Below are 16,645 nucleotides of genomic sequence, written 5' to 3' on the forward strand. Positions count from 1 at the left end.
TCACCCTGCAGCCTCTAGCATCCTCCTCACAGCTCACACTGCCATCCAGCGTAGTGTAATCTGCAAACTTGGAGATATTACATTCAATTCTTTCGTCTAAATCATTAATATATATTGTAAATAGCTGGGGTCCCAGCACTGAACCTTGCATTACCACGCTAATCACTGCCTGCCATTCTGAAAAGGACCCGTTTATTCCTACTCTTTGCTTCCTGTCGGCCAACCAGTTCGCTATCCACGTCAATACATTACCCCCAATACCATGTGCTTTAATTTTGCACACCAATCTCTTGTGTGGGACCTTTGTCAAAAGCCTTTTGAAAGTCCAAATAAACAACATCCACTGGATCTCCCTTATCCACTCTACTAGTTACATCCTCAAAAAATTCTAGAAGATTTGTCAAGCATAATTTCCCTTTCATAAATCCATGCTGATTTGGACCGATCCTGTCACTGCCTTCCAAATGCGCTGCTATTACATCTTTAATAATTGTTTCCAGCATTTTCCCCACGACCGATGTCAGGCTAACCGGTCTATAATTCCCTGTTTTCTATCTCCCCCCTTTTTTTAAAAAAAAAGTGGGGTTACATTAGGTACCCTCCAATCTATAGGAACTGTTCCAAAGTCCATGGAATGTTGGAAAATGACCACCAATGCATCCACTATTACTAGGGCCACTTCCTTAAGTATTCTGGGATGCAGACTATCAGGCCCTGGGGATTTAGCAGCCTTCAATCCCATCAATTTCCCTCACACCATTTCCTGACTAATAAGGATTTCCCTCAGTTCTTCCTTCTCGCTAGACCCTCGGTCCCCTAGCATTTTCGGGTGAATATTTGTGTCTTCCTTCGTGAAGACAGAACCAAAGTATTTGTTCAATTGGTCTGCCATTTCCTTGTTCCCCATTATGAATTCAACTGATTCTGATTGCAAGGGACCTACATTAGTCTTCACTAATCTTTTTCTCTTCACATATCTATAGAAGCTTTTGCAGTCAGTTTTTATGTTCTCTGCAAGTTTACTCTTATACTCTTTTTTTCCCCCTCCTAATTAAACCCTTAGTCCTCCTCTGCTGAATTCTAAATTTCTCCCAGTCCTCAAGTTTGCTGCTTTTTCTGGCCAATTTATATGCCTCTTCCTTGGATTTAACACTATCCCTAATTTTCCTTGTTAGCCATAGTTGAGCCACCTTCCCCATTTTATTTTTACTCCAGACAGGGATGTACAATTGTTGTAGTTTATCCATGTGATCTTTAAATGTCTGCCATTGCCTATCCACCATCAATCCTTTAAGTATTATTTGCCAGTCTATTCTAGCCAATTCACGTCTCATACCATCGAAGTTACCTTTCTTTAAGTTCAGGACCCTAGTCTCTGAATTAACTGTGTGAGTCTCCGTCTTAATGAAGAATTCTACCATATTATGGTCACCCTTCCCCAAGGGGCCTCGCACAACAAGATTGCTAATTAATCCTCTCTCATTACACAAGACCCAGTCTAGGATGACCAGCTCTCTAGTTGGTTCCTTGACATATTGGTCTAGAAAACCATCCCTTATGCACTCCAGGAAATCCTCCTCCATCGTAATACTAACAGTTTGGTTAGCCCAATCTATATGTAGATTAAAGTCACCCATGATTATTGCGCGCATTCCAAATTTCCTGTTTGATGCCATCCTCAACCTCACTACTACTTGAACTGATTTCTCTAAAATCAAAATTTAAGACCTAAACCTAATGCAAATCCAAATTAAATATATACAAATTTTATATATTATGGCATCCAATAGGATTTTCCCATTATAAAGATACCAGTCACATAGTCACACCTGTAGCTGCACATTTCTACCACTAGCTAGAGTTTCCAAAGCTTCAGGAACTGCAGATCCCCATATCCACACCGCCAGTGAAACTAATGCACTCAGAGGGGAATTCACTTTGTCCTGACTTTCCATAGGCTACATACACCATCAGGTATATACCTGAATTTGGGAAATATGCTGCGCAGCGGGTTAGATACTGTCCTCACCTCTGGGACGTAATTTAAAATAAAGTCCAGGGGTGAAAGTCTCCCCTATCTGAGATTGTTAGCCACCTTTGGACAGTCTCAACCCACTTCCTAGCGAGCCCATAGCTCAAAATTGCTCCAAACTTAGCATTAAAAAAATTGCAAATTGTCCAGTAGAGAATGCCTTTCTGTATATCTCTGCATAATGGGATACCCAACCTGGGAGAGTCCTTGATGCTTAAACAGTGATTCTGCTAGATTCCCTCCAAACTTGACGGTCTAGTACGATATACAGTATCAGGATGAAGTAATGGTGTTATAGAAACATAGAAAATAAGTGCAGGAGTAGGCCATTCGGCCCTTCGAGCCTGCACCACCATTCAATAAGATCATGGCTGATCATTCACCTCAGTATCCCTTTCCTGCTTTCTCTTCATATCCCTTGATCCCTTGAGCCATAAGGGCCATATCTAACTCCCTCTTAAATATATCTGAGGAACTGGCATCAACAACTCTCTGTGGTAGAGAATTCCATCGGTTAACAACTCTGAGTGAAGAAATTTCTCCTCATATCGGTCCTAAACAGCTTACCCCTTATCCTTAGACTGTGACCCCTGGTTCTCGACTTCCCCAACATCGGGAACATTCTTCCTGCATCTAACCTGTGCAGTCCCGTCAGAATGTTATATGTTTCTATGAGATCCCCTCTCATTCTTCTAAAATACAGTCAAATACAGGCCCATTCGATCCAGTCTCTCCTCATATGTCAGTCCTGCCATCCCGGGAACCAGTCTGGTGAACCTTCGCTGCACTCACTCAATAGCAAGAACGTCCTTCCTCAGATTAGGAGACCAAAATGGAACATAATATTCCAGGTGAGGCCTCACTAAGGCCCTGTACAACTGCAATAAGACCTCCCTGTTCCTATACTCAAATCCCCTAGCTATGAAGGCCAGCATACCATTTGCCTTTTTCACCACCTGCTGTACCTGCATGCCAATTTTCAATGACTGATGTACCATGACACCCAGGGGTCTCGTTGCACCTCCCCTTTTCCTAATCTGCCACCATTCAAATATTCTGCCCGAGTGTTTTTGACACCAAAGTGGATAACCTCACATTTATCCACATTTTATTACTGCATCTACCATGCGTTTGCCCACTCACCTAACTTGTCCAAGTCACCCTGCAGCCTCTTAGCATCCTCCTCACAGCTCACACCACCACCCAGCTTAGTGTCATCTGCGAACTTGGAGGTATTACACTCAATTCCTTCATCTAAATCATTGATGTATATTGTAAATAGCTGGGGTCCCAGCACTGAGCCCTGCGGCACCCCACTAGTCACTGCCTGCCATTCTGAAAAGGACCCGTTTATCCTGACTTTCTGCTTCCTGTCTGCCAACCAGTTCTCTCTCCACGTCAATACATTACCCCTCATACCATTTGCACAACAATCTCTTGTGTGGGACCTTGTCAAAAGCCTTTTGAAAGTCCAAATACACCACATCCACTGGTGTTCCCTTGTCCACTCTACCAGTTACATCCTCAAAAAATTCTCGAAGATTTGTCAAGCATGATTTCCCTTTCATAAATCCATGCTGACTTGGACACAATTTCCTGACTAATGAGGATTTCCTTCAGTTCCTCTTTCTTGCTAGAACCTCGGTCACCTAGTATTTCCGGAAGGTTATTTGTGTCTTTCTTCGTGAAACATAGAAAATAGGTGCAGGAGTAGGCAATTCGAGCCTGCACCACCATTCAATAAGATCATGGCTGATCATTCACCTCAGTACCCCTTTTCCACTTTCTCTCCATAGCCCTTGATCCCTTTAGCCGTAAGGAACATATCTAACTCCCTCTTGAATATATCCAATGAAGACAGAACCAAAGTATTTGTCAATTGGTCTGCCATTTCTGTGTTCCCCATTATAAATTCACCTGATTCTGACTGCAAGGAACCTACATTTGTCTTCACTAATCTTTTTCTCTTCTCATATCTATAGAAACTTTTGCAGTTAGTTTTTATGTTCCCAGCAAACTTCCTCTCACATCTATTTCCCCCCTTCTAATTAAACCCTTAATCTTCCTCTGCTGAATTCTAAATTTCTCCCAGTCCTCAGGTTTGCTGCTTTTTCTGGCCAATTTATATGCCTCTTCCTTGGATTTAACATTATCCTTAATTTCCCTTGTTAGCCACGGTTGAGCCACCTTCCCCGTTTTATTTTTACTCCAGACAGGGATGTACAATTGTTGAAGTTCATCCATGTGATCTTTAAATGTTTGCCATTCCTTATCCACCGTCAACCCTTTAAGTATCATTCGCCAGTCTATTCTAGCCAATTCACATATCATACCATCGAAGTTACCTTTCCTTAAGTTCAGGACCCTAGTCTCTGAATCATGCTCCATCTTAATAAAGAATTCTACCATATTATGGTCACTCTTCCCCAAGGGGCCTCGCACAACAAGATTGCTAGTCCTTTCTCGTTACACACCACCCAGTCTAGGATGGCCAGCCCTCTAGTAGGTTCCTCGACATATTGGTCTAGAAAACCATCCCTAATACACTCCAGGAAATCCTCCTCCACCGTATTGCTCCCAGTTTGGTTAGCCCAATCTATATGTAAATTAAAGTCACCCATGATAACTGCTGCGCCTTTATCGCACGCATCCCTAATTTCTTGTTTGATGCTGTCACCAACCTCACTACTACTCTTTGGTGGTCTGTACACAACTCCCACTAGCACTTTCTGTCTTTTGGTATTCCCCAGTTCCACCCATACAGATTCCACATCATCCAAGCTAATGTCCTTCCTTACTGTCGTGTTAATTTCCTCTTTAACCAGCAACGCTACCTCACCTCCTTTTCCTTTCTGTCTATCCTTCCTGAATGTTGAATACCCCTGGATGTTGAGTTCCCAGCCTTGGTCACCCTGGAGCCATGTCTCCGTGATGCCAATTATATCATATTCGTTAATAGCTGCCTGCGCAGTTAATTCGTCCACCTTATTACGAATATTTCTCGCATTGAGGCACAGAGACTTCAGGCTTGTCTTTTTAATACACTTTGTTCCTTTAGAATTTTGATGTAATGAGGCCCTTTTTGATTTTTGCCTTAAGTTTCTCTGCCCTCCACTTTTACTTTTCCTCTTTCTATCTTTTGCTTCTGCCCCCATTCCCTCTGTCTCCCTGCATAGGTTCCCATCTCCCTGCGATATTAGTTTAACCCCTCCCTAACAGCACTAGCAAACACTCCCCCTAGGACATTGGAGGTGACAGCATTCAATGTAATGAATTAAGAGCATAAAATGAAGCACAATATTAAAACAAATCGGCTTAAGTGCCATTTTCCTCGTGGTGCTGAGTATGTGATAGCAGCGATACAGGAAAGCTCTCTAATAGGGAACAACTTCGAATTAAGCTGCCTGCAGGCTACTTTGTAAAGTAACCAAAAAAAAAAAATCGCAGTCTCTGTATGAGCCAGGTATTGGTACACTTGAGAAGCGAACATCACAACTTCCCTAGACAGGACATGTGTTAACCAATATATTACCTTAATTTCCTTTACTTTATCAGCAGCATCAGTTTGGCATTACTGAGAAAGTGCTGAATTATTGGAAGCGCCTCGTCCGGGTGAGGGGTGAAACTGAGGCACCATCTGCTTATTCCAGTGGCTCGACTGGACATTACAAAACCCCATCACACTATTCAAGGATTTTACTTGGTAACCTAGCCAAAATTCCTCCCTCAACCAAAAACAAATTATCTTAGGCTTGTGGAATCTGGCTGTGCAGAAAATGGCTGCCACATTTGCCTACATAACAAGATGCTGCATTTCAAAGCGAAGTGCTTTGTGATGTTTCTGGAGAGATGCAATGTCATAGTAAACAAATTAATGTCTTTTTAACAAACCACTAGAGGGCACTACAAAATAAAGATCATTATGCATGATGCAGTAGTAGGATGGGAAAAGCAACCTAAAAATTAACGTGAAATTACCTCCATCTGCCATTTAATTAACTCATTATATACTGAAAAAACATTAATTCATAATATTTTAATCTACCAGGCATACACAACTGAACAGTAACCAAGCTTCCCATTTCTGTGATTTCTACCACGGAGAAAGACAAGAGCACCAAGATCATAGGAGTACCGTCACCCCCAAGTCACACACTACCCTGCTTGAATATATGTTGTCATTCCTTCATGATCACTGGATTAAGATCCTGGAATTCCATCATGGGAACATCACCAACAACACAAGGACTGCAGCGATTCAAGGAGAAGACCCACCATCAGCCTCTCAGGCAACTCAGGGTGGGCACATCTTCGGAACAAATAAAATACGAATATTTTAAAAATGTAGAAACTACCAGTGGAACATTTTATTTTAGATTAAAAATGTGTTATTGTTAAAAAATTGTTATTGGAGCTCTGGTGCAGTAGACAGTACTCTGTAATTTTATTCTGTATGTGCAAATTAATAAACGGTCATTCTCAGATACAGCTGACAAAAGTGCCACACTTTACCACTCCTCACACAAAAACATTAATTAAAATCATATTTTGCAATTATTTCAAAAGCAAAATTAGGAAGAAAGGCTTTAGTTACAGTAGTCTGGGTTTTAGATGGTTATTGCAAATATAATCTACATACAGATATGTGAATACCAGACCATTCCTAATTATTATGCAGTAGACTAACCTTCAAAAACATTAAATAGAGCTGTCCTGGGGTCAACACTTCATGATTTATCAAGCTATCTGGATTCTCTTCCTGACATTCATCCTTGGCAAATGCAAACAGCTTCCGGGTCATCAAGCAGAGTAAGTAAAACTTCTCCACATTGGATTTTAGATGTATACACAGGCACTGACTGCAGATGAACAAAAAGAGATCACAATCATATACAACAAATATTAACCGCAGCAAAGGCACACTAATAAAATCAGTAGCTGTGCATCAGCGTAACAGTACAGGTGCAGCATCGAGAATCCGGAGTTCCGGAACAATGGGTGGGTGGCAGGGTCGTCTGAAACCCGTGAAATATTCCGGACCCGCCAACCCTGCCGACCTCGGGGCCTCCTTGCCTGCCCGCCTGATGACCTATTCGGCGGGGTCCCACTCGACGTGAACAGCTCCTCAGCGGGGCCCTGGCTGTCCCAATGACGACCTCCTCGGTGAGGCCGGACGGCCTGAACAGCTCCTCGGCAGGACCCCCCCACACCCCGCCCTTTTTCTGACGCTCCGAAATTTGGAAATTTGGGCTCGGGTGTTTCCAGATTCGTGACATCAAAAAGCAAATCGAAAGTCCGGAACGGCCTCAGTCCCGAGAGTGCCGGAGTTTAGGCACTGCACCTGTATTGTAAACCAATTCTTAACAAAACAGTCTTTGAAACAAATGGACAAATTTAGTAGAGAGGTTCCTTTACATATTAGCACATTCACAGCATTGTTTAAAAATTCTAATGTTTTGGGACTGGGTGGTCCAATAGATTGAAGCGCTGTCCTTTGAACTTTGAAACCTGGGTTCAAATATAACGGAGTTGATCAGCTGAATGTTACACAAGAACATAAGAAATAGGAGTAAGCCATACAGCCCCCCCAAAGCCTGGTCAGTCATTCAATAAGATCATGGCCAATCTGATCTTGGCCTCAACTCCACTTTCCTGCCCGCTGCCCATGACCCTTGACTACCCTGTAGTTCAAGAATCTGTCTATCTCAGCCTTTAATGTATTCAATGATTCAGCCTCCACAACTCTCTGGGGTAGAGAATTCCAAAGATTCACCTTTTGCAATAAGAGAAATTAACACCAAGATGGATTCTAATATTAAATTATCAATAAGGAATTTTTTCCACTTTAAATGGACTTATCCTGTTACACAGAATGTTAGTGGAAAAGTAGACAGCTGGGTAGATACCTAAATCTTTTCCAATCACCATACAGAAATAACATGCTTTTTCCCCTCAGATTTCACAGAGGAGGTGGATATGGAAAGTAAGAAAAGAAAGGAAAAGAAAGAAAGGAAGAAAGATGAAGAAGAATGGAGATTGTCGAACTACCAAGAGTGAATGTAGCATAGTTTGTGGGGTTTACTATTCAAGTAGAGATGGTACTAAAGAAGTCACTCAATCTTAAGGCAGACAAACCACTAATTTTCCAAAATGCTCAGTAATGGAAAATTGTACCAGAGTAACACTCCTTTTCAAAACAGGAGAGATAATCCAGGAAATTCTAGGCCAGTTAGTCTTACTTTAGATGTTGGTATAATTGAGAGTTAATAAAAGGCAGTTAAGCACAGATTTCTAATAGGCAGGTAATATTTGACCAACTTTGTGGAATTCTTTGATGCATTCGATAAGGTGCCACATAAAGAAACCTATTGACAAAGATAACAGCACATGGAATTAAGGGAAATGTGGCCATGTACATTGAGGGCAGAAAATATTGGGGTAAAAAGTTCCTCAGACTTTAAAAGATGAGAAACGATCTACAGGAATCTCTGCTGGGGCTACTGAATGCGGAGCAGTGTGGAGAAACAAGACTGCCACCAGCCTGTCCGTCTAATGATACTTCCCTCTCACTGTCGTGATTTTGACGTCACTCACTCAGACTGCTGCCTCTTTGCTAGGCATCAGTTTAATTCAGTTCACCAATCTGGTTCCGGGTGTGGACATACATAAATGTATAAAGTACGAGACATCTACATGAAAAGCATTACTTACTCGAGCAGGAATTCTGCAGCTTGCTCGTTCGTGTACCACTCTGGGAGGTAAAGTTTTACACGGAATCTCTCCCCCAGGTAATTCAGGACTTGCTTCTTCGTCATGCATCCTTCCATCATCACCATTCGCAACATCTGTGCCACACAACTTTTAAAGAAGGAGTTGTCCTCTTTTCCTTTAATCAGCTCCTGGTAAATCTGGTAGTCTGTGAAATCAACCATCGCCTGCATAACAAGACAGGAACAAGCACAACTGGTGAGGATGAAATAAAACAGCTAATACTGGAAATACAGCGCAGGTCCGACAGCACCTGGACAGAGTTAGCGTTTCAAGTGAAGAACTGAAAAAGAAAGCCAATATAGGACTGACTGCGGCAAAGTTAAAGGTCCCGAGTACAGAAAAGCCAACTGTTGTTACAAAGGGGTGGCTAATAGGATTTACAGCCTGAAATAGATTTCCTTTTAAGTATGTTGTAACATGCCATGAGTAAAAACATAATGTATATTTGAAGATTCAACCTGATTTCATTCTTATTTTGGGGGCCCCTCGTTTTTGTTTTAAAATCTTCCTTTTCTTTCTTCCATCTGATTTATTTTTCTGCCCAATTTAGGATCTTCCCACCATCAACTATGGCATAAACCATTGACATGCTTCTAAAGCCCCTGGTAATGGCTTTCTGGAACTGCCATTTGCACTATTAGGAATAATTTCTTTTATAGTTTCAGACAGTTTTCCATGCTAATATAAATAATTATCATTGTTGCCAAATTAGGTTAATTTAAGGGTTAAGTCATGGCAGGAGAGCTCAGTCATGCTCCTCCTGTGCTATGTGGGAACTCAGGGACTCTTCCAGTGTCCATGTGCAGGAAGTGTATCCTGCTGCAGCACCTGACAGACCGCATTGCAGCACTGGAGCTGCGCATGGATTCACTCTGGAGCATCTGCGATGTTGAGGATATCATGACTAGCACGTTTAGTGAGTTGGTCTCACCGATGGCAAAGGTTACAAAGGCAGAGAGGGAATGGGTGGCCAGCAGGAAGAGCAGTGGAAGGAAGGTAGTGCAGGGGTCCCCTGTGGTCATCCCCCTGCAAAACAGATACACCGTTTTGGGTACTGTTGGAGGGGAATGACTCATCAGGAGAGGGCAGCAGCAGCCAAGTTATGGCACCATGGGTGGCTCTGCTGCACAGGATGGCAGGAAAAAGAGTGGGAGAGTTATAGCGGTAGGGGATTCTATTGCAAGAGGAATAGATAGGCATTTCTGCGGTCGCAAACGAGACTCCAGGGTGGTATGTTGCCTCCCTGGTGCAAGGGTCAAAGATGTCTCGGAGCGGCTGCAGGGCATTTTGGAGGGGGAGGCTGAACAGCCAGTTGTCGTGGTGCATATAGGTACCAAGGATAGAGATAAAAAACGGGATGAGATCTTACAAGCTGAATTTAGGGAGCTAGGAGTTAAATTAAAAAGTAGGTCCTCAAAGGTAGTAATCCCAGGATTGCTACCAGTGCCACGTGCTAGTCAGAGTAGAAATAGCAGAATAGCTAAGATGAATGTGTGGCTTGAGGAGTGGTGCAGGAGTGAGGGATTCAAATTCATGGACCATTGGAACCGGTTCTGGGGGAGGTGTGACCAGTACAAACCGGACGGTCTGGACCTGGGCAGGACCGGAGCCAATGTCCGAGGGGGTGTGTTTGCTAGTGCTGTTGGGGAGGGGTTAAACTAATATGGCAGGGGGACAAGAACCTAAGCAGAGAGACAAATGGGGGTAGAAGCAAAAGATAGAAAGAAGAAAAGTAAAAATGGGGGTCAGAGAAACCCAAGGCAAAAATCAAAAAGGGCCACATTATGGCAAAATTCTAAAGGGACAAATTGTATTAAAAAGTCAAGCCTGAAGGCTTTGTGCCTCAATGCGAGGAGTATTCGTAAAGGTACGCGGAGTCGGACGAAATGTATTAGCATGGATAGAGAATTGGCTGACTAACAGAAAGCAGAGAGTCGGGATAAATGGGTCCTTTTCGGGTTGGAAATCGGTGGTTAGTGGTGTGCCACAGGGATCGGTGCTGGGACCACAACTGTTACAATATATATAGATGACCTGGAAGAGGGGACAGAGTGTAGTGTAACAAAATTTGCAGATGACACAAAGATTAGTGGGAAAGCGGGTTGTGTAGAGGACACAGAGAGGCAGCATAGAGATTGAGATAGGTTAAGCGAATTGGCTAAGGTTTGGCAGATGGAATACAATGTCGGAAAATGTGAGGTCATCCACCTTGGAAATAAAAACAGTAAAGGGAATATTATTTGAATGGGGAGAAATTACAACATGCTGTGGTGCAGAGGGACCTGGGGGTCCTTGTGCATGAATCCCAAAAAGTTAGTTTGCAGGTGCAGCAGGTAATCAGGAAGGCGAATGGAATGTTGGCCTTCATTGCGAGAGGGATGGAATACAAAAGTAGGGAGGTCCTGCTGCAACTGTACAGGGTATTGGTGAGGCCGCACCTGGAGTACTGCGTGCAGTTTTGGTCACCTTACGTAAGGAAGGATATACTAGCTTTGGAGGGGGTACAGAGACGATTCACTAGGCTGATTCCGGAGATGAGGGGGTTACCTTATGATGATAGATTGAGTAGACTGGGTCTTTACTCATTGGAGTTCAGAAGGATAAGGGGTGATCTTATAGAAACATTTAAAATAATGAAAGGGATAGACAAGATAGAGGCAGAGAGGTTGTTTCCACTGGTCGGGGAGACTAGAACTAGGGGGCACAGCCTCAAAATACGGGGGAGCCAATTAAAAACCGAGTTGAGAAGGAATTTCTTCTCCCAGAGGGTTGTGGAATCTGTGGAATTCTCTGCCCAAGGAAGCAGTTGGGGCTAGCTCATTGAATGTATTCAAATCACAGATAGATACATTTTTAACCAATAAGGGAATTAAGGGTTACGGGCAGCGGGTGGATAAGTGGAACTGAGTCCACGGTCAGATCAGCCATGATCTTCTTGAATGGCGGAGCAGGCTCGAGGGGCTAGATGGCCTACTCCTGTTCCTAATTCTTATGTTCTTATGTAATAAGGTGGGCGAATTAGAAGCGCAGACTGCTATTAATGAATATGATATAATTGGGATTACGGAGACTTGACTCCAGGGTGACCAAGGCTGGGAACTCGACATCCAGGAGTATGCAGCATTCAGGTAGGATAGACATAAAGGAAAAGGAGGTGGGGTAGCGTTGCTAGTTAAAGAGGAAATTAACGCAATAGTAAGGAAGGACATTAGCTTGGATGATGTGGAATCTGTATGGTATTCCGTAGCTCTACCCAAAGGGGAGAAAACGATAGTGGGAGTTGTGTACAGACCACCAAACAGTAGTAGTGAGGTTGGGGATGGCATCAAACAGGAAATTAGGGATGCGTGCAATAAAGGTACAGCAGATATCACGGGCGACTTTAATCTACATATAGATTGGGCTAACCAAACTGGTAGCAATACGGTGGAGGAGGATTTTCTGGAGTTTATTAGGGATGGTTTTCTGGACCAATATGTCGAGGAACCAACTAGGGGGGGAAGGCCATCTTAGACAGGGTGTTGTGTAATGAGAGAGGATTAATTAGCAATCTCGTTGTGCGAGGCCCCTTGGGGAAGAGTGACCATAATATGGTAGAATTCTTTATTAAGATGGAGAGTGACACAGTTAATTCAGAGACTAGGATCCTGAACTTAAGGAAATGTAACTTCGATGGTATGAGGCGTGAATTGGCTAGAATAGACTGGCGAGTGATACTTAAAGGGTTGACAGTGGATAGGCAATGGCAGACATTTAAATATCACTTGGATGAACTACAACAATTGTACATTTCTGTCTGGGGGAGGTGGCTCAACCATGGCTAACAAGGGAAATTAGGGATAGTGTTAAATCCAAGGAAGAGGCATATAAATTAGGCAGAAAAAGCGGTAAACCTGAGGACTGGGAGAAATTTAGAATCCAGCAAAGGAGGACAAAGTGTTTAATTAGGAGGGGGGAAATAGAATATGAGAGGAAGCTTGCTGGGAACATAAAAACTGACTGCAAAAGCTTCTACAGATATGTGAAGAGAAAGAGATTAGTGAAGACAAACGTAGGTCCCTTGCAGTCAGGATCAGGTGAATTTATAATGGGGAACAGAGAAATGGCAGACCAATTGAACAAATACTTTGGTTCTGTCTTCACGAAGGAAGACACGAATAACCTTCCGGAAATACTAGGGGACCGAGCGTCTAGTGAGAAGGAAGAACTAAAGGAAATCCTTATTAGTCAGGAAATTATGTTAAGGAAATTGATGGGATTGAAGGCCGATAAATCCCCAGGGCCTGATAGTCTGCATCCCAGAGTACTTAAGGAAGTGGCCATAGAAATAGTGGCTGCATTGGTGATCATTTTCCAACAGCCTATCGACTCTCGATCAGTTCCTATGGATTGGAGCGTAGCTGATGAAACATCACTTTTTAAAAAAGGAGGGAGACAGAAAACGGGGAACTATAGACCAGTTAGCCTGACATCAGTAGTGGGGAAAATGTTGGAATCAATTATTAAAGATGAAATAGCAGCGCATTTGGAAAGTAGTGACAGGATCGGTCCAAGTCAGCATGGATTTATGAAAGGGAAATCATGCTTGACAAATCTTCTAGAATCTTTTGAGGATGTAACTGGTAGAGTGGACAAGGGAGAACCAGTGGAAGTGGTATACTTGGGCTTTCAAAAAGCTTTTGACAAGGTCCCACACAAGAGAGTGTTGTGCAAAATTAAAGCACATGGTATTGGGGATAGTGTATTGATGTGGACAGAGAACTGGTTGGCAGGCAGGAAGCAGAGAGTCGGGATAAACGGGTCCTTTTCAGAATGGCAGGCAGTGACTAGTGGGGTGCCGCAAGGCTCAATGCTGGGACCCCAGCTATTTACAATATACATCAATGATTTAGATGAAGGAATTGAATGTAATATCTCCAAGTTTGCAGATGACACTAAGCTAGAAATGTTGGAATCAATTATTAAAGATGAAATAGCAGCGCATTTGGAAAGCAGTGGCGGTGTGAGCTGTGAGGAGTACGCTAAGAGGCTGCAGGGTGACTTGGACAAGTTAGGTGAATGGGCAAATGCATGGCAGATGCAGTATAATGTGGATAAATGTGAGGTTATCCACTTTGGCGGCAAAAACGTGAAGGCAGAATATTATCTGAATGGCGGCAGATTAGAAAAAGGGGAGGTGAAACGAGACCTGGGTGTCATGGTACATCAGTCATTGAAAGTTGGCATGCAGGTACAGCAGGCGGTGAAGAAGGCAAATGGCATGTTGGCCTTCATAGCAAGAGGATTTGAGTATAGGAGCAGGGAGGTCTTACTGCAGTTATGCAGGGCCTTGGTGAGACCTCACCTAGAAGATTGTATTCAGTTTTGGTCTCCTAATCGGAGGAAGGACGTTCTTGCTATTGAGGGAGTGCAGCAAAGGATCACCAGACTGATTCCTGGGATGGCAGGACTGACATATGAGGAGAGGCTGGATCGACTGGACCTGTATTCACTGGAGTTTAGAAGAATGAGAGGGGATCTCATAGAAACATATAAAATTCTGACGGGACTGGACAGGTTAGATGCAGGAAGAATGCTCCCGATATTGGGGAAGTCCAGAACCAGGGGTCTCAGTCTAAGGATAAGGGGTAAGCCATTTAGGACCGAGATGAGGAGAAACTTCTTCACTCAGAGTTGTGAACCTGTGGAATTCTCCACCGCAGAGAGCTGTTGATGCCAGTTCGTTAGATATATTCAAGAGGGAGTTAGATATGGCCCTTATGGCTAAAGGGATCAAGGGGTATGGAGAGAAAGCAGGAAAGGGGTACTGAGGTGAATGATCAGCCATGATCTTATTGAATGGTGGTGCAGGCTCGAAGGGCTAAATGACCTACTCCTGCACCTATTTTCTATGTTTCTATTAATAAAAAATAACCTCTACAAATCATAGAATATAACAGCACAGGAGCCATTCAGCCCATCGTGCCTGTGCCGGCTTTTTGAAAGAGCGATCCAATTAGTCCCACTCCCCTCCTCGTTCCCCATAGCTCTGCATTTTTTTCTATTTCAAGCACATATACAATTACCTTTTAAAAGTTAATGTTGAATCTGCTTCCCCCACCACCATTTCAGGCAGTGCACTCTGGGTCATAACAACTCGCTGCATAAAAAAAATTCTTCCCATCTCCCCTCTGGTACTTTTATTTAATATTTGTAGATTTTCCCTGTTCAAACCCAACTTTCAGACTATCCATCATTAACTGCTCCACTGCTGAGGAGGAGGCCAGATAGTGTACTCCAATCCCCTCTACAAAAGACATATCCAACTCTTCCCTCCCTTGCAGGGAAACATGGAATTATAGAATTTTACAGCACAGGAGGTGGTCATTCGGCTCATCGTGCCTGTGCCAACTCTTTGAAAGAGCTGTCCACAGCCTCCACTTGGTGTCTCCCCATTCAGCATAGCTCAGATCAGGAATGGAGAAGAGCAAAGATCGAATTTACTCATCCTCTACGCCTTAGTGCCCAGCAGCAACCCATTTCCCTTCAGAACTCAACAACAACTTGCATTTATATAGCGCCTTTAACGTGGTAAAATGTCCCAAACGTTTCACAGGAGTATTACGCGACAAAAAATTAACACCGAGCCACATAAGGAGAAATTAGGGCAGGTGACCAAAAGCTTGGTCAGAGAGGTAGGTTTTAAAGGAGGAAAGAGAGGTGGAGAGGCGGAGAGTTTTAGGCAAGGAATTCCAGAGCTTAGGGCGTAGGCAACAGAAGGCACCAATGGTTGAGCGATTATAATCAGGGATGCTCAAGAGGGCAGAATTAGAGGGTCGCAGATATCTCAGGGTTTGTGGGGCTGAAAGAGATTAGAGAGTTTGGAGGAGCGAGGCCATGGAGGGATTTGAAAACAAGGATGAGAATTTTGAAATCAAGGTGATGTTTAATCGGGAGCCAATGTAGGTCAGCGAGCACAGCGATGATAGGTGAACGGAATTTGGTACGAGTTAGGACATGGGCAGCCGAGTTTTGGATCATCTCAAGTTTACTTAGGGTAGAATGTGGGAGTGCATTGGAATAGTCAAGTCTAGAGGTAACAAAGGCATGAATGAGGGTTTCAGCAGCAGATGAGCTGAGGCAAGAGTGGAGACGGGCAATGTTCTGGAGGTGGAAATAGGCGGTCTTAGTTATTCTGCGGATATGTGATCGTAAGTCCATTTCAGGGTCAAATATGACACCAAGGTTGCGAACAGTGTGGTTCAGCCTCAGACAGAAGTTGGGGAGAGGGATGAAGTCAGTGGCTAGGGAACAGAGTTTGTGACAGGGACCGAAAACAATGGCTTCGGTCTTCCCAATATTTAATTGGAGAAAATTTCTGCTCATCCAGAACTGGATGTCGGACAAGCAGTCTGACAATTTAGGGACCGTGGAGGGGTCGAGAGAAGTGATAGTGAGGTAGAGCTGGGTGTCATCAGCGTACATGTGGAAACTGACGCTGTGGTTTCAGATGATGTCAAGGGGCAGCATGTAGATGAGAAATAGGAGGGGTCAAGTCGAGTGGTTTGGTGAGATTCTCGTCGGTAAAGCAAACCAACTACAACATGGGCTACAAGATTGAATACCAAAAGACATCCCTCAAAAAGATTCAGCCTGTGTTTTTTTATCCCAGCCCAATTGCAGCCAGTGCAATATTCCATCTCACCTTAAGCGCAAAGCAGAGCGGTATGAAGAAGAGTTCCTTCTGGTAAATGAAGTTCACCATTACGGTGCCATTGTCCAGATAGTGGAGGTTCATGTTAATAGCAGTGTGCTCATCCTTCACGCAGTGCATGCTGATACCTGGTAGAAGAAACAAAACAC

At 43.5% G+C, this 16,645-nt stretch overlaps 1 protein-coding gene across 2 annotated transcripts in view; it reads right to left on the reverse strand.

Annotated features, from left to right (window-relative positions):
- polr1b (RNA polymerase I subunit B) overlaps positions 1-16,645 on the reverse strand; it is a 50,744-nt gene that overhangs the window by 22,499 nt on the left and 11,600 nt on the right. For both annotated transcript variants that reach the window (XM_070885743.1, XM_070885744.1), the window contains 3 exons: positions 16,488-16,624; positions 8,744-8,967; positions 6,720-6,891 (listed from right to left, as the gene is read on the reverse strand). In XM_070885743.1, the coding sequence (XP_070741844.1) occupies positions 6,720-6,891; positions 8,744-8,967; positions 16,488-16,624 (533 nt within the window). The remainder of the gene's footprint in view (positions 1-6,719; positions 6,892-8,743; positions 8,968-16,487; positions 16,625-16,645) is intronic.

The sequence above is a fragment of the Pristiophorus japonicus genome, chromosome 7 (genome assembly GCF_044704955.1).
Source record: "Pristiophorus japonicus isolate sPriJap1 chromosome 7, sPriJap1.hap1, whole genome shotgun sequence".
NCBI classification, from domain to species: Eukaryota; Metazoa; Chordata; class Chondrichthyes; family Pristiophoridae; genus Pristiophorus; species Pristiophorus japonicus.